This window comes from Serinus canaria, chromosome 8 (assembly GCF_022539315.1).
Source record: "Serinus canaria isolate serCan28SL12 chromosome 8, serCan2020, whole genome shotgun sequence".
Lineage (NCBI taxonomy): Eukaryota > Metazoa > Chordata > Aves > Passeriformes > Fringillidae > Serinus > Serinus canaria.
This window is the reverse complement of record NC_066322.1, coordinates 22,114,200-22,140,492: the sequence shown is the minus strand read 5'-3', so window position 1 is coordinate 22,140,492 and position 26,293 is coordinate 22,114,200. Positions and strand designations below refer to the sequence as shown.

At 39.8% G+C, this 26,293-nt stretch overlaps 1 protein-coding gene across 4 annotated transcripts; it reads right to left on the bottom strand.

Annotated features, from left to right (window-relative positions):
* Positions 1 to 18: 18 nt before the first annotated feature.
* Positions 19 to 26,008, bottom strand: ASPM (assembly factor for spindle microtubules). Of its 4 annotated transcripts, none has more exons than XM_050977130.1 (29): positions 25,673 to 26,008; positions 24,318 to 24,461; positions 22,584 to 23,940; positions 21,130 to 21,231; positions 20,258 to 20,404; positions 19,405 to 19,653; positions 19,213 to 19,280; positions 18,513 to 18,654; positions 18,305 to 18,435; positions 17,864 to 18,039; positions 17,618 to 17,763; positions 17,454 to 17,539; positions 15,933 to 16,148; positions 14,847 to 15,057; positions 14,618 to 14,748; positions 14,388 to 14,516; positions 13,335 to 13,529; positions 7,449 to 12,074; positions 6,604 to 6,753; positions 6,141 to 6,307; positions 5,162 to 5,321; positions 4,459 to 4,680; positions 3,805 to 3,954; positions 2,595 to 2,786; positions 2,189 to 2,381; positions 1,549 to 1,703; positions 835 to 1,011; positions 421 to 593; positions 19 to 342 (listed from the first exon to the last, which is right to left on the bottom strand). In XM_050977130.1, the coding sequence occupies exons 1-29, from the start codon at positions 25,973 to 25,975 to the stop codon at positions 237 to 239; spliced, it is 10,404 nt and encodes a 3,467-aa protein (XP_050833087.1). In that variant the 5' UTR covers positions 25,976 to 26,008; the 3' UTR covers positions 19 to 236. The 4 variants fall into 4 exon arrangements, with proteins under 4 accessions (XP_050833087.1, XP_050833088.1, XP_050833086.1 ...); XM_050977131.1 differs by having other exon boundaries at positions 19,405 to 19,650; XM_050977129.1 differs by having other exon boundaries at positions 14,618 to 14,763; positions 25,673 to 26,007.
* Between the last annotated feature and the right edge of the window lie 285 nt (positions 26,009 to 26,293).

The following is a 26,293-nucleotide window of genomic DNA, read 5'->3' as shown; positions in this document are numbered from 1 at the left end:
GTGAAATTTCCAGTAAAATCCAGTTAATTGATTTTATTGTACAATTGCTTTTGATATTAGTACAAAATAGGGTTTCAAAACTGTATGCAATACAAGAAGTTAGCAAAATGTTAATTTTAATCTTAAAAAACATTTCCAACTGTAGTTTAACACTTATTTGCTTTTTTAAAAAAATCATTTATCCGTTTACTACATATATACTGTACAAATATATCTTCCTATACATCATATACATTTCAGTAGTTTGCAATACCAAGTGTGTCCATCACCATCAGAATTGCTTGCAGAGGATCCACGACTTCTTGCATGTTATCTTTCCTCAGGACCCAGTCTGGTTTAATCCTGTGAAAAGATCAGTGGCTTGCATTAAAATACTTCAATGACACAGCAGAAATAGAAGACTAATTTTTAAGCACTTACCTTGAAACTGTTTTTATTCTTAGAGGAGTCACTGGAACAGAGGAGCTCCCAGCTAAGGCAGTGTTTGTTTTCTGCTTCACAAGTGTTCTCTCTGCATCCATCCTGTGTTTCCGAGCCGTGAGCTTATAGAGGCTCTGGATGCAAGAAACGGTTCTTGGCATGCCTCGGATTTCCTGAGCAGAGGGGAAAACAGCACACAGTCAATACTGCAAGTTCAGAAGCAGCCTAAATCAAGAAAATACGAGTGTGTTCACCATCTTGGAAATGCATCTTTTTTTTAAACCAGAGTTCAGTTGAAATTAATATTACAGCCATAACAGGTACAGGAGAGAAAAAAAAATTACAAGCACCACCAAAACATGCAAGAAAAGTATGTTAAATTAAACCATTAAACCCAAAATATTTAGGTCTTACCAAAGCTCTTTTAGAGTCCTTAGAAAGGATGGCCAGCAAACAACAGGTCTTTGTGAAAATGCTTCCTCCTTTCTCTGAAACTTTGTCCCCAGCTTTGCTTCTGTACATTTGCAGTAGGTCTAGTAAAGTATCTATAGAATTTTCAGCTTCATAAACTGCTCGAGTAGTTCTTTCATACTGTTAAACAAGAAAGAGACAAGAAAGCTTCTATACATAGATCTTTAAAGTATCCTTAGTTTACAGGTTACTATTTACAGGTTAGAGGAAAAAGCAAAGCCCATATTTTCCCCTAGAATAAATTTGTAGCTGAACTGGTATCCAAGCAATAAAAATCACTTCTGTATTTACACAATTGTAACATTATAAAGAGGTGCCTTTTGTGCTTCCTCCCTTGTTTAGAAATCCATGGAATCTAATTCTATATTTATAATAAAGGAAAAAATTAGAATAATTTCAGAGAAATTTAAAAATATTTGTGATACCCTGCAATGCCTTAAGACCATGAAATAATTTTTGCACCAAAACCCATCATATAACTATTACAAAGTAAATAAATAAGTGGCTTCAAAACAACAGTGAAAAATCAGAACCTATTTTTATTCAAAACTACTACTTTTGTTGCTCTGGATTTATTGAGAAATTTTGTGGATAAACAGGTACTACAATAAAGTAGCCTACTGTTTATAAAACTGCAAAAGAAAACATTCAAGTTACCTTTGAAACATTGAGTAGAACCTGAACTGAGTATCTGATCACATCCATGCATGGAACACTCCGGTTGCAGCTTCGAATCAGAAGGAAAACACTGAAGATTGCTCTGCTCTGGGCCATATTTTCACAACACAGTGGGGACAGCCTGGTAGCCACCTCTAAAACAATTCAAGAAAAACAAACAGAGAAAAGAAAACTTTGAAATTCAAGCAAAATAATTACAAACGAGGATTTTCTCTATTTTTAAGTAAAAGTGCAAAGTAAAAACTGCAATTATTGATTAAGTAAGTGTTTTTAAAGCAATAGTTTAATATTCTAGACTAAACATTAAGAAGACAAAGTGATCCACAGAGAACATATACTGATAGTAAAAATGGTAATAAACTTAGGTATAGCACTACTAGGACTGAGAGAAAATTATAGCAATCATACAGGATTTCCTTTCTCTACATAACCATTTAAATATTGTTCTTAAATCAATAATCTAATTTTAGTCTGGAAAACCCTCCATTATACTCTCTAACACTCATATTTTATAATCATGCAGAAAATCTAAATATCATTATGAACTCTCTTCAGCTGAAAAAAAATCCAGTTTTTATCCTTCTGAAAATCCATCAGTTATATAAAACAAAATACTGACCAAGATGCTTTAGTGCTGCAAGAATGTAGGAGAGATGCTTGTATTTTAAAAGGTGATCAATGGCAATTGCAGTTCTGTTGCCCAGTTTGTTTTCTTCTCTGCTCTTTTCATTGGCCTTTTCTAAACTGTGCCTCAAAGCTCTGGTTTGTGCTGTGTCAGTCATCTTTCTCCAAGAATATCCCCTCCACAATGCCTATAGAAAAGGAATTCCACAAAGAGGAGAGGTTGTAAAGGACAGACAAGACAAGTGAATTCCATCAGCATTCCAAATCAGTTTTACACAAGTCTGACAAAGCTTTGGATGACTTTGGAGATTCAATTTCAAGTCAGTAACACTCAGTGTTTGTTTATCTTTTGTTACCCTTAACAAACCCAAACCTGTTATTTCCTTACAAGAGGTGCTCACCTGCAATTTAACTATTCCCGCTGCAAACCTCCTCCTGCGCCGGCGGGCGAGGAAGGCGCGGCTGTTTCTCTGGATGACGGTGGCCGCGCCGTGCCTGCGGCTCAGCCAGGCTCGCACCGCGCGCTGTAACTGCACCACGCCGCGGCGATCCCGCAAGAACCGCCTGCGCTGCACCTGTGCTCGGAACCAGCTCTGTTTGAAATCAAAGCACCCTTCTGGTTATTTAAAACCCTTCCCCTCGGTTCCCTTTTCCCACCCTAAACAGACAATGATAAAAAGTGAGTGTTTTAACATGAGCTCTGATAGATACAGGCACTATAAACATCACCAGTCATAAATAACCTCCATGACTCTGATTGGCCGTGGGTAGCTGAAATGCAAGACTGCAGAATGAAATCTTAACTGGGAGCCACTAATTCACAGAATTCAGAGGCTGACCATGTTGGAAAAGACCTTCAAGATCATCGAGTCCACCCCATGCCCTAACACCTCAACTAAACCATGGCACTGAGTGCAACATCCAGTCTTTTTTTAAAAACATCCAGGGATGGTGTCTCCACCACCTCCCCAGTCAGACCATTCCAGAACTTTATCACCCTTTCTGGAAAAAACTTTTTCCCATTTCAGCCTCTCCATTTATCCAGTGCTGGCTTCCCATACTAGAACTAAACTAACGGTTAGTTTGGAGACCTGCAAATAATTTTTACAATTTGGTAGTGCTGCAATACAGTGCTGATTTTGATATTGTTTTTAGATAAGTAAAACCTGGTTTTATTAAAATGCTGGAACCTACACAGGCACTGATACGACTGGCAGATCAGAAGCACCCAACCAAATAAATCACAGTATCCCAAGGGATTGTTCATGTAAGGAGATGCTCTACATTTCACCAACCTTACAGGTTGTTGTGTCTGATCTTTTCTACTTCCAGTAGGACATAAAGAAATAAGCTAAGACAGCACTCAGATTTCTTTAGCAAGCTTGATGGTCTGAAAGAAACAAACTTTCTTATCCATTCTCAGCTCTAAAATGCTTAAGCCTCCAGAGCTTCCTCAGCTGTGTATAAGCAGCATTATTTAATAAACCATAGTCTCCATAATTTACCTTTATTTTCACATGTGAGGGAACTACATTGTCTTAGTGCTACAGCTTAGCTCATAGAAAACAAGTTAGACTGTTACAGAAATCATTCAGCCTTAATCAGACCAACCTGTATTATAAGAACAGATGAGATCTGGGTTTTTGCAAGTTTTAGGGCAAGGTGAAGCCTGTAGGCCCTTTGAATTTTAATTGCAGAGATATGATGATATGCAGCTGCTGTAAAATAAAGAAGTCTCTTCTTCTGTTTCTGTTCTGAAATCTGCGGAAGGAAAACAAAATGGGGAACATCATTAATTTTCATACTCTGAGGTAGCTGGATGTCCACACAAAGAACACAGTCCACAGCAATACTCTGAAAATCACCTCAGAACTGAAATAAGCTACCACTCAGCAGTACTAGGTCTCTAATTTAAATGGTAACACAGAGACGTGATTGTAAGAAACATCATCAATACATGGCAGAGAACAATTTCACTGCAAGCCTATGTGTATGAACTATCAATTATAGTTAAGCCACAAAGATCTCAGAAGCTAAAACAACACCCAACGGTGAAAATCTACTTTAGTTCTAAAGAATTTTAAGAAAAGACTCAAACTGTGTTTGATCTATTCTGACCCCAACCAATACTCAAGCAGCCAACAAGAACTTAATTTCAACACCAAGAAATCAAGTTTTCCTCTCCTTTCCAGTCAGAATTAATGGTGAAACAGCTCTAGAGATACTTTACATCCAAAGCAAAGTTTTAATTTGAATTATACCAACCTTTTTCCTGACTAAATAACCCCGGATACATGCTTGCAGTTTAATGACAGCTCTTCTAGTCTTATTGTATTTCATAAATTGAAGCCTGCCTTCCTGCCAAGCCCGCAGATGTTTTTGGATAATTACAGCAGCAGCTTTTTGTTGAACAAATTTCCTTCTTGCCTTGAAACCTCTATATGCATTTTGGATCAGACATGCAGCCTGGTGCTTCTGAAAAAGATACTAAAGAATGCACTGATAATTAAAATTTGTTCATTCATGTCAGGATCAATATCCATTTATTTTTAGTTCTAGGGGTTTTTTCCATCATAAGAACAAGAATGGAATGAGAAGTACAAGTAAACTCATACAGTAGCAGTTTATATAAAATGCACTTTCACAGTCTGGAAGGTCTTTTCATTTAGCTAAATGGGGTCAAAATATGGGCTTAATCTTTTGCAAGCAATAATGCCAGCAGAAAATTTGGCATTTTATTTTGGTATCTGTATATAGAGGGATAATTCAACAATTGGGACTGTTCAAAATCAAGAATCAACCCTGTTGCTTAAAGCAAAAAAAGGATATTTAATATTTTGGAGATTGTTCAATCTTTGGTCAGGTTCCACCTTCTCTATGCTTCTGCACATTGATGACAAAAATCACTCAAATACATTGAAAACTTTTCAAATAACCATGACACATCAGAGTGCAAGTGAAAACACACCTCTCTTAGAAGTCTCCTGGCCCTGTACTGCCTGTATGACAGCTGGATCTTAACTGCAGCACTCCTGGTTGCCAGAAACTGCTGCCGAAGCCTTCGCGCAGTGCGGGTCGCTCTCCAGACTCTTTGGATGGTAAGGGCACAGGACTTCATTTGCAAAAACCTAACAGGGAAAGGAATTTTTAAGTAAGAAAACAGTGATGGTTTATGAAATCATTAAGATAGATATTGGGAAAGCACAGCTGTTCTCAACCAGACCTTGGAACACCAGAAAATGCGAATAGCCAGCAGCACTGGCAGAAAGACTGATTTTAAACAGAAGACACTTTCTGGTTTCCCACAGGAGGTATTTCCTTAACTTACTGCCAAAGGAGGCTGGGGAGGGACACAGCAGTTTGAAAGGCATTGGACAGACTGACATATTAGAGGTCCAGAAAATGATGTTAACAGGAATAGGCAGGGATGTTTACAAAGCAGGGATGCTGAGGGAGGACCTTGTATCACTGAACAGCATCCCCTACTGCAAATAGCATGGGACAGTTCAGAATGAGATGAGCTACCAGGTTGATCTCATAGCAAAATAAACATAAACCAGGTCAACTATTCCATTATGGATCAAAATGAAATAGTTTTTCAACCTAAAAATTGTATGCTGGAATTTTAACAATATCCAGAACATTTTTCTTGCAATAGAGAGAAGTGAAAATGAGATCAAGGCCTACTCTTTCTAGAGCCCAGATACACATAATTTAAATTTGTGAAGGAGCTTCCATTCCAGGAAAACAATTAAATATAATGAAAATCTTGTGCAAAAGAGCAACCCCCACCTGCACCAATAGGGTTATACCCACATATGTTGCAAGGATGCTGCAGGGGCAGAGCCTGAGAACCTGAAGAGCTCTCCAGAGTGCAGTGCAGCACTAAATAATTACACAACAAAAGCTTTGAAAAGTGGAATGATGCATCTCAGATTGGGTATTACCGAGTCTGCAGCTGTCTGGCTCTGAAGTGCCTCTGGATCACCAGGGTAGCTCTGAGCACAGACATGTATTTCTTCCGTGCCTTGTGACCTCGGAACCAGGCCTGGATGACTCGTGCTGCTCTCATTTTGCTAACCCACTGCCTGGCTTTATAACCTCTGTATGCTGCCTATCAGAGAAATAAAAATTTACAAAATCAGAACTGTTAATAGAATGAACAAAATTAAAAAGAAAAACATCACATCAACAGGAACAATTTTTGGGATTTCTATCTCCAAAATGCTAGAAATGTTTAAGTTCTCACAAGTAAAGATGTTTTAAAAAGCAAGTGAAACATATTCAGGGAAATACCACAAATGCCACTCTTCAATATTAGTCTGCAAAAATAACTATATTGTGAAGAAACAAATACAAAAGATTAAAAATCCCAAATAAACACTCAATAAAAACCACTTTAATGATTACCTGAATTGTAATGGCAGCCTTTTTCATTTCACGGAATCTGTGTTGATCAATATTTCGCATCCGATGGGCTCTGTAGTACTGCTGTATTAACACAGCAGAAAATCTGCAGAGAAGATATTTCTGCCTCTGAATAAATCCACGGAAAGAGGCCTTCAAAGAAAAAGAAAAACTTGGAATATTTCACCATTTGCATCATATCAGCTGGAAATGTTTGCATATTTCTATGTACAGCCATAATCGCTTGGTTGTTATAAAAATAACAATTAAATAAACGTATTTGCAATGTCAAAAGTATTTTCTTTTCTACCTTTTAAGGAAAGTAATCTACCCAACATGGGCAGGGATACCCATTAGATCAGGCTTCTCAGGGCCTTAAATGATTATGAGAGATTATTTATTTCCCTTTCTTTCTTGATTTGGGGGAATTTGCCTCCTTACATTCCTCTTCAAAAAGTCAGGCACTTTGATTAGTCTAGGGTCAATTAGTAAACCTAGGAAGACTAACATGATTGATTTACTCACACCTTCCTAAACATGAGCCCTTAGGAATGTAGCAATCATAGGTTTTGCCATTTATATCACTTTATCACTACCAGTACCCTTCTCATGAAGAGAGTTTTCATTCATATTCCCACCAAAGAAAATATTCATTAAGGCAGTAATACTTAGAGGTGAAATTCATTGTCTTAAAGAACCTTATTTTTGTGTACTGAGGTAGTAATCTTTATACATCAGCCTTGTACATACACTGATTCGAATGTGGTTTTCAACAACAGTAAATCCTTAAAACACCTACAAATGAAAACCAAAACACCCAAATCCCAGTACTATTCATTCAGAAGTACCTGAATTTTAATGGTGCTTTCTTTCATTTTGTGAAACCTCTTTCTTTGGATGTATCCTCTGACTGTGGCCTGCACAAGGACAATGTTCCTGCGGGTCTGTAAGTAAGCCATTCTCTGGTGCTTCACAGTCAGGTGGGATCGGTAGTGCCGCTGCAGGACAACTGCTGCTCTTCTATAGCTCATGTACTGTGACTTACATTTATGCATTAAGTAATAGGATTGCAATGTAACAGCTGCTGCTCTGAGCTGGATGTATTTTCTACGCTGCAGAGCCATCTGAAGAAAAGCCTGAATCTTCCTTGCGGCTCGCAGTCGCCTCACTGTTTTCCTTGCTTTCATAGCTCGGAAGGCAGACTGAATAACCACTATGGCTTGTCTTTGAGCCAAGTACTGTGCCCTCTGTGCACGAGCCCTGAGACACGATCTGTACCACCTCTGAACAAACACTGCTGAGCTCCGGAGCAGTGCATAGCGAGTCCGGGCTCTCCAGCATCGGAACACGGACTGGATCATCACTGCTGCTGACTGCTGGGCAAGAAAGCGTCTCCTCTCCAGGCACATTCGTAGGAACGACTGAATGCGCCGTGCAGCAACATTGGCTTTATACAACTGCCTGGCTTTCCTAGCACGAAAAGCAGCTTGGAGGCAAATGACAGCCTTTCTTATTTCTGCATAATTTCTCATGGCAGCTTCTCTTGCCATTTTGGCTCTGAACCTCTGCTGTGTGACTGTGGCAGCCCAGCACAGCTGTTTGTAACACCTACGCTGTACGTACATGCGATAGCTGGACTGTATTAAAACTGCTGAAACATGCAGGAGTTTCAGTTCCTGCCGTGCCCTCATGCCCCTGTATGCTGCTTGAATAACAAGAACTGAATTCTTCATTATCAGATACTTCTTGCGTTGGTTCTTTCCTTTCAAATAGGATCGGTAGTAGTTCTGTATAAGCATAGCTGCAACTCTCATATTCTGATAGGCCCTTCTATCCCTGAGCATTCTGTAGGCTGCCTGTATTGTACTGGCAGCTAAATGCATTTGCTTGAGACTCCTCCTCACCCTGACACCTCTGTACACAGCCTGGACGTGAATAGCTGCTCTGCGGAGAGAGTGATATTCCAAAGCGTGCTGCCTTGCCAGAACTAAAGCTCGGTACCTTCTCTGAAAGACAAGAGTAGCTGCTTTAATTGAGAGATATCTCTGACGTTCTCTGAAGGCTTTGAAGTTTTTCTGAACCACAGTTGCAGCACGGTGCATTTCTCGCTGTTGTTTTTTCACTCGCATGTCTCGAAAAGCCCTCTGGATACAAGTTGCTGCTTTCTTCAATGAAGTGTAATGGTCTACAGCGATTTTCCTGAGTCTGTGGGCTCTGTACCTCCTCTGTATTAGCTGGGCTGCCCACTGAACTCTTCTGTAATGACAGTACTGCCTATACATTCTGTAGTTTCTCTGTATTGTAAGTGCTGCCTCACATTGTCTCTTCAGGAAGCATCTTGTTTTCATTCCTCTGTAGGCAGCTTGAAGAACTAAAACAGAATTGTACAGTTTTAAGTACTTTTCTCTCTCACGCTTCCCTTCTCTGTAAGCTCGATAACGTTGCTGTATGATTACTGAAGCAAGCCTGAGTGCTTGATAAGAAGTGTGAATTTTATGCATTCTTACCATTGCTTGAATAACTGTAGCAGCTTGATGCATTTGCTGCATTTTTTTCCTTACCACAAATCCTCTATAAGCAGACTGTATGATAACAGTGGCATTAAGGAGAGAGAGATATTTTTGATGCTGAATATTTGCTAGTTTTGTTGCTCTGTATCTTCTCTGAATTACAACAGCAGCTGACTTAATGGAAAGAAAACGTTTTCTTTCAAGGAAGGTTCTAAACCTTCTTTGAATAATCGCAGCCGATTCATTCATGGCTCTGATAAGCCTTCTTGTTTTCATACCACGGAATGCAGCCTGGAGGTGAAGTACAGCATTTTTCATAATCATGTAGTTGTGAACTTGTGCATCTCTCTCCTTACAAGCACGGAACCATTGCTGAATCTGCCTTGTTGCAAGCAACAACTTTCTGAAATCTCTCTGTTGTTTGTGCATCCGATAATAGGACTGGATAATTGCTGCTGACTGGTGCATAGTTTTTAAGTCTTGTCGGACTTTCATGCCTCTGCAAGCAGCCTGGAGGATAATAACAGACTTCTTTAGTTCCAAGTACTTTTTGCGTTGTACTTTACCTAAACAAAATGCTCTGTATTGCCTTTGAATTCTTATTGCTGCCATTCTCATTGACTGATACTTTCTGCGCATGCAATACATCTTAAACGTGGCTTGGATGCAAAGAGCTGCTTGGTGCATACACCGAACCTGTCGCCTCACTCTTACACCTCTGTACATCGCCTGCACTTGGACTGTGACTCTTTTTAAAGACAAATACATCTGCCTTTGACATTTAGCATGAGTAACTGCACGGTAACGCCTTTGAATGGCTACAGCTGCAGATCTAAGTCTTTCATATTCCTTCCTGACCAGGTAAGATTTGAAGGCACCTTGTATAGTTGTAGCAGCTTTGTTTAGTTTCTTCAGTTGTCTCCTCACAGTCATCCCACGGTAAGCAGATTGCAAGACTAACACAGCTGCCTTGGTTTTTAGATAAACTGCACGTTGGGCTTTTTTCATACAGTAGGCTCTGTAGTATTTCTGAATCACCAAAGTGGCTTGTCTTAGTTTCTTGTATTTTAGTTGATTTATGTGCATTCTGTAATAGGATTGAATAACTGTTGCAAGATGATGTTGCTTCTGAATGTTTCTTCTCACAGCTTTCCCCCTCCATAGTGCCTGAAGACGCACTGCAGCATTTCGCAGCTGAATGTATTCTTGCCGTTGTCTCTGGCCTAGAACCTTGGCTCTGTAATGCCTTTGGATGGTTAGCACAGCATGCTTCAGAAGCCTGAATTTCTTCACAGCCATCAATTTTCTGAAGGTAGACTGTATCTTAGTAGCAGCAATGTGCTGTCTTTGAATCTGCTTTCGCACCCTCCAGCCACGAAAAGCTGCTTGTAAAGAAAGCACTGCTGCTCTTGTCATTAAGAAATTCAGTCTTTGCCTCTTACCACACTTACAATTTCTGTACCACCTCTGAATCACAATGGAGGCCTGAACCATTGCCTTGTGTTTCACTCGTGCAGCATGAGCTCTAAAAGCCGTCTGAATTTTAATTGCAGCTCTGCATTCAAGTTTGAGCTTTTTGCGTGTTTTATAGCCCCTGTAGGCTGCCTGTAAGCACACAGCTGCTTTTCTAATTTGCAAGAACTCCTGCCTGTGACACCGGGTCTTTCTGCAGGCACGATAACGTTGTTGAATGACAGTGGCAGCACTATAGATGTTTAAGTACCGTTGCCGGTCCCTTTTCATTCTGTAGCAGGCCTGAAGTAATATTGCAGCCTCCCTCCACCTTTGTATTTGTTTCCTGACAAGATAGCCTCGAATTAGAGCCTGAATTCTTATGCAACCTCTCTTCAATTTCCTGTAATCTTCTTTAAACTGAAGAGCATGTCTCCGAGAACGATACCTTCTCTGGACATAAAGGGCTGCCTCCCTCAGTGCACAGTAACGCTTACGGACTTGCCTCATCTTTGCAAGAGCCTGAATCTTCACTGTGGCGTCTCTCAAGTTTTTAAATCTTTTCCGGGCAACGTAAGCACGGAAAATGGACTGAATTTTGATCACAGATCTCAGGATACAAGCCTGTCTCCTGGCTTGCATCCCTCTGTAGGCAGACTGGAGAACAATGGCAGCCAGGCGCACCCTCTGGAAAGCAGCAGCTGCTTTTTTAGTGGCCACGTGTGCCCTATACCGGGTTTGAATTACAGAAGCAGCATTTTTAATCTGTTTGTATCTTTTTACTTGTTGGTATTTTCTCACGTGTGACTGCAATGTAGTAACAGATTTTTTTAACTGCAGGAATCTTTGTTTCTCTCGTTTCATTCTCCACAGTGATTGAATGACACACGCTGCTTTTGCTTGTCTGTACAGCTCTCGTGCCTTCATGCCTCTAAAAGCAGCTTGGAGAACTATCACTGCTGCACGCTTTTGCAAATAAGACTCTCTCTCACCTTTGCCCAGTTTATAAGCTCTGTAATACTGCTGAATTGTCACTATTTTTGCTCTGTGCTCCTGATAAACACGTCTGGCCAGCTGACACCTGTACCAAGCTTGAATCTTGATAACATTTTGCTTAACATGTAGATACTGCTTCATGTCTCTGTGCATCCTGTACCAAGTCTGTATGACAAGGGCAGCCCTCCTCCTCTTAGCCAGTTTTGCAGATTGCCATTTTCGGAAATAACTCTGAATCACCAAAGCTGCTTTAATTTTCTGCTGAATTCTGTATTTTCTCCATCTTCTGAATGCAGACTGAATAGTAAGTGCTGATGACTTTAGGATTTGGTATCGTTGTCGATCTATTTTTGCCAACTTAGCTGCACGCACATGTCTCTGAATTGTAACAGTAGCCCAAACAATTTGTTTATATGCAGCAACAGACTTCACCATCCTTATCCTTGCTTGTACAAAAATAACACAATGTCTTAGCTGTAGGTATCTTCTCCTTGCAGAGTATCTCCTCCAATAAGCCTACAGGCAAAAAAAAAGAAAAAAAAATAGTATTTTCTTCATAGTATGTTGAGTTAAGCATGAATGAGGACTGTCATCTTCAGACTTTATAAGATTTCTTACTCCTGTACTTATCAGAACCACAGAGTATTCTGACTTGGAAGATGTGACAGCTAACAGCTGCCCTGGAGGCCTCACAGTCATAGATAACAGTAATTAGAACTGGACCAGTCTATGCTGTTAGGGAAAAGAAGCAAACATCCCTAGGAAAAGGCACTGGGAACCAAGAGATTTAAGTTCAAACAGACACCAGCCAATCCTTGATGAGCACAGACAAAGGTAGCCATTGGCCAGTGAGCTAGGTGTAACCAAATTCAGGCAATTAGGACCAACCACGAGGGGGTTTGAAAGCCATTTGTACTCAATAAAATTTGTTATTGCCATAGGAACTTTGGTGTGTTGAGTCACATCCATCCCAACTGCAACAGGACTGACCCACAAGGATTGAGTTCTAGACTTGACTGAATGGCTTATACCAGGATCAAGCCCATGACTTTGGTTTTATTGGTGCCATGCTCTAACCAATGAGCTGAGCTCATCTCTGGCTCTTAATCCCTAGGAAGTCAAATCCAGAAATCTATTTTAAAAAAAGAAAAAAAACAAAAGCTATATGGTTTTTAAGCATTTTCAATTCTGGCAAAAGCTTCAATTTGCCCTGGCAACAGCAGATTCCCTTTTACACTATCTGATAAATCAGCAACTCTTTAAAATCCAGTCTGAAAAGTTTTAGGAATGAAATATTTATCTTTAGGTAATGGTGCTGAAAGTATCTTGAGAAACTGAATTATCTGCCCAAACTACCATTGCCATGTCTGCCACTTTGAATGCGCCCACTGCAGGTGACATAACACTAGGAGAGAAATTTTAATTTTTTTAAAAGCTTCTTTAAGTAATGTTCAGCAGCTGTAAAGAAGAAAATCAACACAACCTCATCAGTCCTTACATTAATGTTTAATGTCCTGTGTTCTAATGCTTATGGTACTCCAAACTATTCACCAAGAAGAAATAATTGTTAATTTAATAGCACATTACCTTCGTTCCATGGAGAGAAAAACTTACTAAACCTCTCAAAAGCAGAGGGGGGGAAAAATTTAAAAAACAGTATTACATTTCATGAAAGCATTAATTGCTGCAAGCAGCACAATTGGACCTTAGTGAGGCTCTTTCTTCGAGGTTTCAAGGGGTTTCCTTGCTGTGTAATCTTGCTTTAGATTGTATTACCTGAATGATTGTGGCAGATTTATTTCTGGCTTCCTCCAGTTTTGCCTTTTTGAGACTGAAGAGAGTCATCCTGGCCAAGTATCCTCTCCAGTGCTTCTGAATGAAAATGGCTGCATTCTCTCTCTTCAGGATGCGCCGGTGAGCCAAGAAGTTCATTGCAGATTTCTGAATTATCCGAGCAGCTCTGTCTCTTTCCTACAAAGAGTAAATTTCCACTGAACATTAGCTATGGAATTTTCACTCAAATATGTGATTTTAATAACTATCCACATCAATTCCATAAAATTATACTACATATGCACACATTATAAGAATAATTAATAAAAATAATGCCTGCAATGTTTAAAAGGTTTTGATTTTGATTCCTTCTCCCCCACTAGCATCTTTACTATTAGTTATTTCAAAAGAGTTGTAAAGGGAGTGTTTTGTCATCATTGTTAAGGTTGTGTAGATTTAATATTGTAAAGAAACTGGATATGAAAAAGCCTAAATAGAACCTTTCTACAACACAGATTCTCAGAATATTTCACTTGAACACTGTTCCAACATCAATATGTAACCCATCAAGACACAGTAGTGGCATTTATCAACCTTAAGGTATCATAGTTTTAAAATCTTCACTAAATCTGGTATAACCACCAGAAAATAAGAACTCATGGAATTCAATTCAAAAGACTGGTGAAGCTTGGCTCCTTGACAAAAACAATAAATCCATACAGAAGTTTAATTATTCCTCTCGTCTTATAGACATTAATAGGAATTAACTACTCCTGTAGTTTTAAGGAAGCAGTGCAACTATTTTATATTTGAAGTATTGGGAGAAGAGTTTATGGTGTGACGCACAAAAAAGAACAGTAGCCTCTAAACACCTGTAAATACTTCAGAAGTCTAAAAGAAAAGTGGAGTTTAGTAGATTATATCACCAAGAAGGCCACATATTTTTATCATAGAAATAGCACTCATTAGTCCAACAAACATGTATTTTCCATTGAATTTATATTCTCTTTTTTTCTTTAATGTAGAAGCTATGCACATTGTACAAGCAAAGAGTACCTGAGAGAGTTTCAGTTCCCTTTTCAGCCTGTGCTTCCTCCAAGCAGCCTGAATTAAACGTGCAGCTCGAGTTTCTTGGCGAAGATCGAGAAGCCGCGAACACAGAAATGACAGGTAGGTGATAACAACCTGCAGAAACACACAACACAGCAGGGTAAGGCTCTACAAAAGAGCAGGACACGATCACACGAGGGCAGAACACATTTATATCAACTCTAAAGGCATCTTACCTTCTCATCAGGAATTGTATTTGACATGTCTGCATGATGAATCATTGCTGGTATCCCGCCTAGGTCAGAAACTGCAGCATTGATCAGCTGGAAGTTCTGCTTTTCATTGTCCAGGAGCTCCTTGTATAGGACTGAGGGAGTTACAGCTTTGTAAAGATAAAACATTACACAAATCAAATTGTGCAAAGAAATAGATTTATCATAAACTTCTGTACATCAAATAACTCACTTTGATCAAATGTTTCTTCCACAGCATTTAGAGAAGTGTCAGACTCAGATGAAGAGGAAGAGTTTAGTCCTACTGTAACAGTTCTTGAACATTCTACAGTTTGAGTTGTTCGTTGGCACACAGCTTCCAAAGGCATGTAACAGGGGTGATAGTGATGAATCAAATAACATAATACTCTGCCATCTGAGAAACACACTGTGAAGTTTTCCACCTGTTAAATAAAATACAAATTCCTTGAATTTTTGTACTAGTCAATTGGTATAAACTGGATATAGAATTCCTCTCTTGTACCTTTAAATGTGACCATGTGCAAATTATTTTCTAACAAAAAAAATTTAAGTAGCTAGTGCTTCATTGAATATTTACTTCATTGAATATTTATTGTACAGTGACACACAGCTGTGAGACCCCAGAAACAAAAGTGATTATACAGTGAATCTACAAGGGAAACATTTATGAAACCAGTCTTTCTACAGCAGGATCCCAAATAAACTCCTATAGATACCTTGGAGTTAGTCATTGAATTACACTTTTCAATGCAGAAATAAGTTCTGAACTTGCACCAGTCCTAAAAACTCTGTTTTACTCTTCAGAAAGACTAACAGCTGCTACTGTATTCTCACCAGAGTCAGGTCTCTGACCAGGGCTTCCCTTCTTGGAATGAGCAAACATATCCCTTCTAAACAAACATCTCTGAGGAGATGAACTGACCTTATCCCAAAAATTAGTTTAGTTTTCATAGTTTTTAAAAACACTAGAAATTCTATGCACATATACTTTTAAAAATGAAGGCTCAGCAAGAGTCCACAAACAATTCCCATTCCAGCATAAAATGTTCAATTTTTAAAAAAGCACAAGACTAATTGGAAGGGGAAATTTTGTGCTCAGATTTGTTTAAAAAGAGAGGTGCAGCTAAACTCACAGAAAAATGATTCCTTCAAATCAGATTAAACAAAGTCCAGAAGAATATTTACAAATAATTGCCATTGCCTTCTACTACATATTTGATGCTTTGAAGAACTCTGCTCTGTAAAGGATTAAAACAGCGCAGGGTGTACTTGTGGAAGTGTACACAAAACTATTTACCTTGATATTGTAAAATCTACAAACGGCATTAACCCATGCCATCAGCAGCTTCACATTTTCACTGTAAGCCTGAGATGAGAAGTTACTATTGTCTTTCTGTACTCTAAAAGAATTTTGAGAAGTCTTCATAGCACTCAATAGTGCTTTCGTCTTGTGTGTGTTCTTCAAAAACTCAATTTCTTCTTTTAAATGTTCCACATTCAGAAAAACATCCACCTGTTAGGAAGAAAAACAAAAAATGGACATGTCAACAGTCCGACATGTCCTGCATTAACAGCTGCTGGATACAGAGCTTTAGACATGGCATTATAAAGAGAATCTACACTCACCCCTTAGCAGCACCTGCCTCACAATCAGTAGTGGATAATCTGGACTTGCCAGCATAGATGGCAGATTAAAAGCCCCTAAATCTACCCTTCCCACCGTTCCGTGTAAAAGAGTTACTGCCTTAGTTAACAGTTGAGAGAAACAGGGCAATTCCCCTCGTAATTTTAATGTGCTCTTAGAGGAAACAAAAATTTCAGAGTCCTGCCTGCAGTTCCACTGAGCCCATGTACCAATCCTCCTCCTTTAAGGGATTCCAAAAGCACTTGAGCTGGTTGGAGAACAAGCATCATATCCACAAGGCTTGGATAAAGCCACTACTCACTCAAATTATTTCTCTGATCAAAAGCAATGCAACTGTGACATATGCATCAGAAGAACTAACTGAAGGAAGTTAACTACTTCATATTGTAACAGTATTCAAGAAAGAAAATAATTACATTTGATTTTTATTATATTGTCTAACTTGTGATACTTCTGTAGCTGAAGTCTTTAATATTCTTACTTTACATATACTTACTTGCACTTACATTCCTGACTACTTAGTGGTGAAATTCCACCTCAACTTTTATCTTATTTTGCCTTTCATACATTTTGTTTCTTTCAACAGGATTTGTCAGTTGGACACTTATTTTTAAAATACCCTCTGACTCAAGTTAACTCCTCAAAAGTCTTAAGAAAAACTATTTTTACTTCCTCTACTAACTTTTGAAATGTCATTGCAGTAATGCCTAAGAAATCTTCATTCTTATTTCAAGGATGTTTCATCAACTGTTTCAGATAAAGTAAGAAAAAGTAGAAGAGCTATAGCTTCAGAGATTATATTGCCTAGCAGTGTAACCTCAAAATGTCCTTTTCAGTTATTAAGAGTCTACCTGCAGTTTGCAACCAACATTATTTTACTTTTAGGTATTAATTCTGCTACTATATGGCACAAACTCAGTTTTTTCCAAAAACTTGAATGAATGTGTAAGAAAAAGCACAGTTAAAACATTATCCAAGCTGTATTGTTAGGGAACAATTAGCAGTTTAGTAAAGTTAACATGGAGCTTTGAATGTACAAAGCAAATCATTTCAGTCTAAAATTTGATTAGTAGAAGCTTTCACAGACATCAAATACTCCTGAAAGAGTGGTGTTTTCATTATTACTCCTTTGTAACTAGCAAAAACTAAACAAAATAATCAATTGAATAGTACCTGGAAGGCAAAGACAATTTTCCACAGCAGTGCTAACGTTCGTTCCCTGTGTCTATCCACAATATCCCTGGAGTCAATTGAAGCACCTATCAAACAAAACAAGGGATTAAAGTGTGCAATAGTCATCTGATGCACTTAGAATAACCCTGATTTCTAGGCCTTACCAGTTTCATCTTTCAAGTGCACTCCTCGCTCTTTAAGGACATTGAGAACAATATCCACATTATGCATCTTCTGTAGCCGACTTATTGCAGGAACTCTCAGTTGTTTTGAAAGACTCCAGTTTTTGGTCAGAAGCTCCACTGTTCTCCTAACAAAGGTAATCGCATGGTTTAATGCCTCTGATGAGCTCACATTAAATATGACATAAAAGAAAATCAATATTTCAATAGAATTCTGTATCAACGCACACGAGACGAATGCCACATTGTAAGTCCACAGCCAGGTTTGTTACAGCAAAATCAAATTCATCCAGAGGAGTTTGAACATGACTGACAGGCAGTCCTAAGAAACCCAGATGGCGGGAAAGGTCACCTTCACCACTCAGGAAGTCCCGGGAAAATGCAAGCAAAAGGTCTTTGCTAGCCTAAAGTTAAAATAAAAAACAAACAAACAAACAAACAAAAATCTTAACACTACAATATTTGTCAATCTGAACACAATTTTCAACCCTTGGCCCTCCCAAATTACATTTCATATTTCCTTGTATAATTCTTAAAATTACAAGGGTTTTTTAAATATTATTTTTAGCAAGTCACAAAACTAACTTTTGTCAGATTAAAAGCAGTAAAAAAATTATACACTGAGTCTTAAGACAACAATGGAGGAAGACATCAAATCCCAGATCTCACCTTGAACTCTGCATCCTTACAAAAGAGGCAGGGGTCATGGTCAATCATTCTGGACCGTTTGGCACAATCCAGAAAGCAAACCAACAGCAGCAATTTTTTCAGTGTGAACTTTGACAAAGCTTCTTCATGACCTGAAATGATAGCACTCGATAAGTGATAGTTTAAAAATCAGGTGCTACAAATAAATTATTTTTGAAGCAGCTGTTACCTTCCCGGTAAAGGTGGGGCACGACAGGATGTCTGTACTCAGCTGCAATGTCAGGGTTCCACAGCAAGCGGTTAAGGATAAATATTGCTAAACCCATAACATCACTGTTACTCTCCAAAGCTATCAATTCTCCATAAATAGTCTAATGTGAAAGAAGAGGAAAAACACAGAAATGTTAAAAGTTACCTTAAATACTATGTGATTTTGTGAACAATATATATACATTATTGAATCTCTAAAATAATGAATGGAAATTGATATCTAAATATCAAGTGAGTTTTCAAGTTTCAAGTGAGTCCCTGCAAGGTAAAGGCAAAGGAAATTTCAGAAGATCTAATCTCATTTCAAAACACATATGATCATCTACATCTGAGAAATTAATCAGGAATTTTTTTAAGACAACCACATTCTTCTCTTGTTTAGTAAAGAGAAACTGACAGGGAAATGCTTTTGTGGTATTGGCCAGTGAATTAACTTCCAGTATCCTTGATTAAACATTTTACTTCTTAATAAGATAATAACTTTTTTAAAGCAAGTTGTAACAAATGGTGTAACAATTTAAAACATATGCATGATGCTATAACTGAATTGAACATACTTGAATTAGTATGATAGACAATATAAACCCAAAACAACCTCTACTAAACAAATGCTAAATGTCCTTTAAACTTAGATTATAGACTATACACAGTGAACTTACCTCCAGACCTATACGCAGCCATAAAGGGTTGTAAGATAAAAGCCAATTAAGGACTTTCTGCCTTTCTCCTGCAAGAAAGCAGATCCAACAAACACTTCAGATTAAAATGCAAAAATTTTTATTAACCAATTTCAGATTAAACAGACTCAGTGTGTGAAAGCCCTTTTCCTACTGCAGGTTTCAGTCTCTTACCTATGTCTTTCCAGAGGTGCCTGTCCCTGCGCACCAGCAGGCGCCGGGTTTCGATCTCCCCCTCGAGCCTCTGGATGGCCCTGACCATGCTTTCGGAGGTGAACAGGCGGCAGGCCTCGCGCCGCAGCCCGTTCAGCTTGCGCCGAGCTGTGTACGCTTTTAGGGATGCCTCATCCTTCGTGGGTGCCTTAGGAAGGCTCCTTTTGTGATGGTTCTCTTCCCCCAGGAGAAGAGCAGCTGCATTTACTGCTTAAACATGCACAAAGAGCAAGCATTTACATCTCAAATAAAGGTAGCTTTGCACACCTCATTTATTTTTCCTCCTCTTTAAGCTGAAGTTTTGTTATTTTTATTCTGACTGATGATTTATCCTTCAGGAAGCTTGTCAGCTGTTGCACTATAAATATGTTGTCCAGTACAAAAATACTAGTCTACTATTAAATATAACACTTATAAGTGAGCAGTGCTAGGAATTCAATTTTAAGATTAATGGTTCCATCTTTGGTTTTTCCAAGTGAAGCTAAAGATAGAGCAAAAAGTACGTTATCCTTTTACTAAAGTGCCAGCTATAATATTTTCCAGCAGGTGGGGATTCCCCACTCACCACCCACTGAGGAGTGCCACAGCCACACATTCCAGTGCATTCTTGGTGCATAGCACCCTCCCCATGCAGGGGTGTGCTGTGCTGTGCTTGCCATGAGCTGATGAGACATCCACACTGATCAGAAGGGGGAAATATGAAAACATGACTCTGAAAATTTAGTGTGAAATGAGTGCTACTATTTGTTAGTGTTAATAAAGTATATTACATAAAGCTTAAGAAAATGAGAAGACAAAACTATTGTACTCTTACCTTGTGAGGTATTTGTTTTTACATTGAAGTCATCAGGGGTAAGTACAAAATTTAACCACCAGGTGAAACCTCTCTGCTGCTTCTCCTTCCAACGTTCATCATAAAACATGTTTTTAGCAGCAAAAGGCATTGGGTGCCTAGGGATGACTTAAAAAAGGCAAAACAACAAAAAACTTCAGTTTTTGCAGCTCTTGAGATGTTTAATAAACAATATGCATTTAATTCTGGAAAGGATTAATGCTTGACACTCCATTTAGCACTACAGCCAAAAAGGCAAATTGTTAAAATCTTCAGTGACTTGCAGATCAGGGATTATTAAATAAACTTCAGCCACAAAACATGGCTTGAGTTGTTACAGCCATAGAACTAAGACAAGATATGTAGAATCCAGGCCATTTGCAATGGGGTAAACTCAGACTGAACTGGATTACATTTAGGAAGAACCATTTTATAGATGCATTTTTCTGGTCCAGTCAACTTAGTATTGTTAACTCTGCAAAATGTTTATCTTGTTGGGAAGAAAATTTCTCTTCTGAGGTATTCTGTTGTTGCCTTAAAATGTTATCAGATATGGAAGAGACATTTAACTGATACCCATCAGTTAAATCTATTAAAGCTGGGAGCAGAACTGTAATACAGCTTTTACACTTACAGGCCAATCTGGAAAAAAGTAACATTTGCTTTTAGCTGACCATGTGCTGCAATCAATTTTCTTATAAGTAGTCAAAACAGATCACAAAGGTTACATACATTGTTCTTCTAGATATTGATTCATTTCAGACACTATCTTCTATTTCAGTTTTAACCTGACACCAGCAGTACAATTGTGACACTCTGTTCAGTGTTTTACTAAACACCAGGAGTCTGCCTACCTGTTTTCACTGGTTTCACAAATGTCAGGTGTGACTGGGCCAATCCAGGGACTGGTTTACTAATTCTCCTGGTAGCTTTAGGTGCCTTCTGAAGTGAAGAACCTACAAGCATTAACACACAATTATCAACAGCAAATACATGAGTGAAAGTTAACATATTGAAGTTCATATCACTTCAAAAGTACAGAACTAGAGTAATTTCCCATGAACCATTCAAAGATATTGATGACTTAAAAAGGGGAGGAAGGAAGATGTGTGGATGCAGGGAGCTACAGACTGGTGAGCCCCACTTCTGTGCCTGGGATTATCATGGAACAAATTCCCATGCAAGTGATGTTAAAGTACATATAAGACAAGGAGGTGATTGACGACAGCGAGCATGGCTTTACTAAGGGCAAATTGTCTCTGACCTGTCTGGTGGCCCTCTGTAGTGGAGTGGCTGACACAGTCAACAAGGGAATAATGTCATCTGCCTAGAGTTCTGTAAAGCCTTCCACACAGACCCATATGGCATCCTCATCTCCACATTGCAGAGATGGATTTAGAGGGTCTACTACCATTGGGTGGATAAGGAATTGCAGCCTGAGGGTTGTGGTGCATGGCTGTATGCCCAGGTGAAAGCTGGTGATGAGCAGCATCCCTCAGGGACTGCTGCTCTTTAAAACTTAAGTCCCAAGCCCTCATTCATTTCACATTCCAGAGCATATTTGGGGTTGGAACAGTTAGAATACCCAAAATAAACTGAAATGCAAGTGTCAGCATTTTCGGATATTCAAGCAATAAAGTATTGGCAAAATAAGGCAGAGAGAACCACACAAGGCTGACTAATCACAGACAGTAAAAAGCAGGCGGAATGAAAATGACAGAGGAACTTTTTCACAGACAGGTGGTTAGGAATTATCACAGGCTGCCCAGGAAAGGGGTGGAATCACCATCCCTAGAAGTGTTGAAAAGGTGTATGGATGTGGCACCTAGAATTACAGTTTAGTGGTGAACACAGTGGTGCCAAGTTAATGGTTGGACTCAATGTTCTGAGGGGTCTTTTCCAACCTTCATGATACTACTTTGAAAATATGTCACAACAGCAATGGAGGCAACATTCACAATGCCAAATGTACAGGTGACAAATCTTGTGCAGTAAGTTTCCAGAAAATTTGATTTATGTAATAAGGTCTCTGCTCAAGACCTTTTAGATACTTTACCTATTATTGTCATTAACAAATTTACACAGGAATAAAGTAAATTTGAAGCCAATTACATAGCCAAAACTCCAAACTAGATTTCAGTTTTTTAAAACACAGATACCTAACAAATTGCAAAAGCCCACATTTCAGATATGAAATACTGCTGTTGCTAGACAGTTTAGTTTGCTATACACAAAAATGTGTATAACAAACTATATCCCAATCAAAGACATCTTTCAGAAAATGGTAAAAGAAGGAAACACTGCTCACCAGCTTTCTTCCTCTGCCCTCCTCTCTCTCCACTCCTGGGTTTGAAGGCCGATGGTCCTCTGGTTGTGCATGTTTGATTGTCCATGCTAGAGGTAAGAGCTCTTTTTCTCTCCACTTCTTCCACAGGCACTGTAGCTGTAACTCTACTGTTTCCTACAAATGTTTCACTTTTCCTCTTACGACATGAAGTAGTGGATCCAGTAGGAGATGAATTTATGTTGTCATTGTGACACTTATTTTCAGATGAAATGGGAGCTGTAACTGGCAGGTGTTTAGATGTTTCTGCTTCCCTATGTCCAGGCACCTCATTAGCACATCCTGTTATTGCTGTATTAAGGCATTTTTTAGATTTTGGCTGGCGGGTTTCTGTTCTTGTTCCTTCAGCAGCACCACGCTTACTTTTTATGACAGTGGCAGAAAGAATTGGACGCTTTTTTGTTCGCTCTCTCTGAGAGGGATTGTGAGTCTGAAGGTCCTCTGCAGAAGCAGAAGTGCAGTGATCTTCCTTCGGTTTATCACAATCAAATGCCTGTGATTGTACATTATGCAGCACAGAGACTTCATTTAAGTTGTGTTCTATGTGAAGATGCGTTTCTGTCTCTACACCTCCATCTTTTTTCCATCTTTTGGGTAGAAATCTCTTAACAACATAAGTCTCTGTGGTGGATGATATTAATGCTGCCTCAGGTTTAGGAGTCTTTGATGGTTTATCTGACAAATTGTCCTTCACAAATTGGTCAGGTGACAGAATTGCAATAGGCTGTTCTATTACATCAATATCCACTTGATAATTGTCATTTACAAAAGCATCTGGGCTTAAAATTCTCCTTGTACTTAAAACAGGCATGGAGACTGAGTGTTCTGGAGTGGAAACTGGCGAGAGCGTGAAATTAAGAACCCCTCCATCATCTGAAATTGGCAATTGTGCTAATCCAGCCGAACTGGAGGCACTTTCAGGCTGCAAATGATTGTGCTCAGTTACACGTTCATTGATGTTACAGATGTCTGTCTCAGGCAACAACTCCTTCTTTCCAGAGGCAGCAATATCCCCAAATGTAGTAGACCTTCTCAGGGCAAGTGGTGTGTGAACAGTATTGCCACGCTCCTCTGGCCCTGGGGCAATAGGAGATGGAGGCAGCTGATTCTCTGAGCCAGCAAGAGAGTAATTTCCTTGGCATGCACCATTCTGCACCGTGCTCTGGTTCTCACATGACTGAAGGGGACTTCTAAGTCTAGCCACCTTCTGAGAAACTTGAAATGTTTTATTAATACTTTTAATTTCTAAAGTATTCTTCTTAGCTTTTATTGCAGATGTTCCTGAAGAGTTCTTTTTTTTTAATGTGTCCCAAAGACTCCTCTGAAAAAGAACCATACATAAAAGTTAGTGTCCTGGCTTTCTAAATTCTTCTACATGTAAAAGTAAACATTACTAGCATACCCATTCAAAGTTTAAAAAAAACTATAAGAAGAACTCTTGATCAAAAATTCACAATACTTTATTTGCAGGCTTGAAAACCATTTATTTGGTTTCAATTTTAATTCTTTAAGCTGTAGTTTATCAGTACCTACTTTCCAACCCAGCTAAAAAAAGTTGAGGACAATGCCCAGTGTCATTTCCACAGCATCATTTATCACTTTATAGTCCTCCTTCACTAAATTTTCTAGTAATAAAAACAATATTTGCATCAGAGATGCCAAAGTAACAGAACTAAGATGCAAAAACCACACACTCACCTTTTTCTTTGGGGGCTGTTCAGCAGCACCAAGGAGCACGGCTTGATGTTTTACAACATCATTAACAACAAAAGTCACCAGTTCTCTGATTTTTCCTTCTTCTAATGGTGTCCATGTGACAGAAACAAATATTCTTTGTCCTGACTATTGGAAAAAAAAATATTTCTTATTTAGCATTTAGGTACACTTTGGTAACATTGAAGATCAAGTAATCAACCAAACAAGGAGCAGTATATAGAACTAATATATATTATGACAACATAAAGTGATAAAAAACTGTTAAATGTTTAAATGTCAGTTTTTCCTCTTTGATATGTAAATTTAAGCAACACCTATCAAAATGTTGTCTTACTGAAAGATCATTTACCACTGAATAAAATTACAGTGGAAAGCAAGAAAGAATAAACATAAATATAACACATAGTAAAAGGAGCAGGTTCAAGTAAAGGGGAGAAGAAGAAATTACATACATTTTTGCACATATTAACCAAATAAGTCTTCCAGAGTAATTTGGAGAGAATTATGGAGGGGCAAATAATCAGAGGTTGATTAACTTAGGACCTTAGGACCATAAATAGAAGTGTAAATGTTTATAGTCAAATTCAACATACAAGTCCTTCAACAAAAAGTAAGACACTACAAATATCAAGGAAGTCATAAAGTTTTCTATTCATTAATTCCTAGAGGAACATATCATTCAAGCACTTTGCAGTGAGACTTCACCCTGATTTTATAAGCTCATTGTTGCAAGAGATGTCCAGTGCGTTTCTTCTTCTCTCACACACACTCTGGACAGTCTAGATAATTGTAGATTTATGCGCGTCTAAACGGCTCTTTTAAAAACTAGCATTGATGGGATTGGCCACAGTTTACATTTACTTAAGTATCGTAAATGCTTAATCCTATTTTAAGCATGCCTTGCACTCTGTTGTGTCAGCTAATGAACCTGCAGAACAGTGAACCGGCATCCTCTTCCTTCAGCCTTTTTCCTCAACATATACCCTGAAACTTTTTGACAGGTCTCTATCTTTAGAACAACACTCCCGAAAAGCAGTTCATTTCATTGCATTTTTTTATCCTCACTGCAAGCACCTCTCTGATGGAGCAGGTTGTAGCGCCCTTGCACAGCTGACAGCCCCTATAGCCTGAAGGGCCCGACCCCGCCATGCCCGGCTGCCGCAGCCCCTCGGGCCGAGCCGCGACAGGGCCCCAGTCACGCACCGCCCTCCGCAGCGCTCGGCCCGCGGCCGCCCCACATCCCGGCTGTCTGTGCCTGCCGCGGGGCAGCTCCTCACCAGCCCCCGGCCCTGCGGCCGCCAGAGCTCCCGCCCGTCCCCTGGCGAGTCTCCCCATACCTCCACAAAGAAGCGGCGGTGCTCGATGCTGAAGCCCCGGGCAGCGGCCGGAAAGCGGTCGATGACCACCTCGGCATCATCCTCGTTGGGGTTGTCGATTCCCAGCAGGCGCGTGCGGGAGGCGCCCACACGCAGCCGGCCGAAGCTGAGGAAGGGAGGCCGGAAAAAGTAGCTCAGGACCAGCACGGCGGGTTCCTCATCCGCGTCGTCCTCGCCGCCCCGCGGGGCCCAGCGCCGCCGGCCGGGCTTGTTGGTGGGGCTGCTGTCCCCACAAGCCGCTGCGGCGACCGAGCCCGCGGCCATGACCAGGCAGGCGCGGAGCAGCGGCTCCGCACGGCCGTGCAGAGCCAACCGCCGCTAGCGCGTTCAAACCCACAGCTCGGCCAATCCCTGCGCGGACCGCGCAAGATAGTCCCGCCCCCTCGCTCGTCAGGCAATCCCAGCGCGGCTCGCGCCCGTTCCAACCCAGCCCCTCGCCCGTCCGCCAATCACCGCCCGGCGCTTCATTTAAACAGCCCGAGCTCGCGGGGCCGCCAGCGCGGGGCGCGAGGCTCCGTGGGTTCGAAATGGAAACAAAACAGCGGCGGGAGCAACGGCCGTGAGGGACAGCGGCCAGAGCCG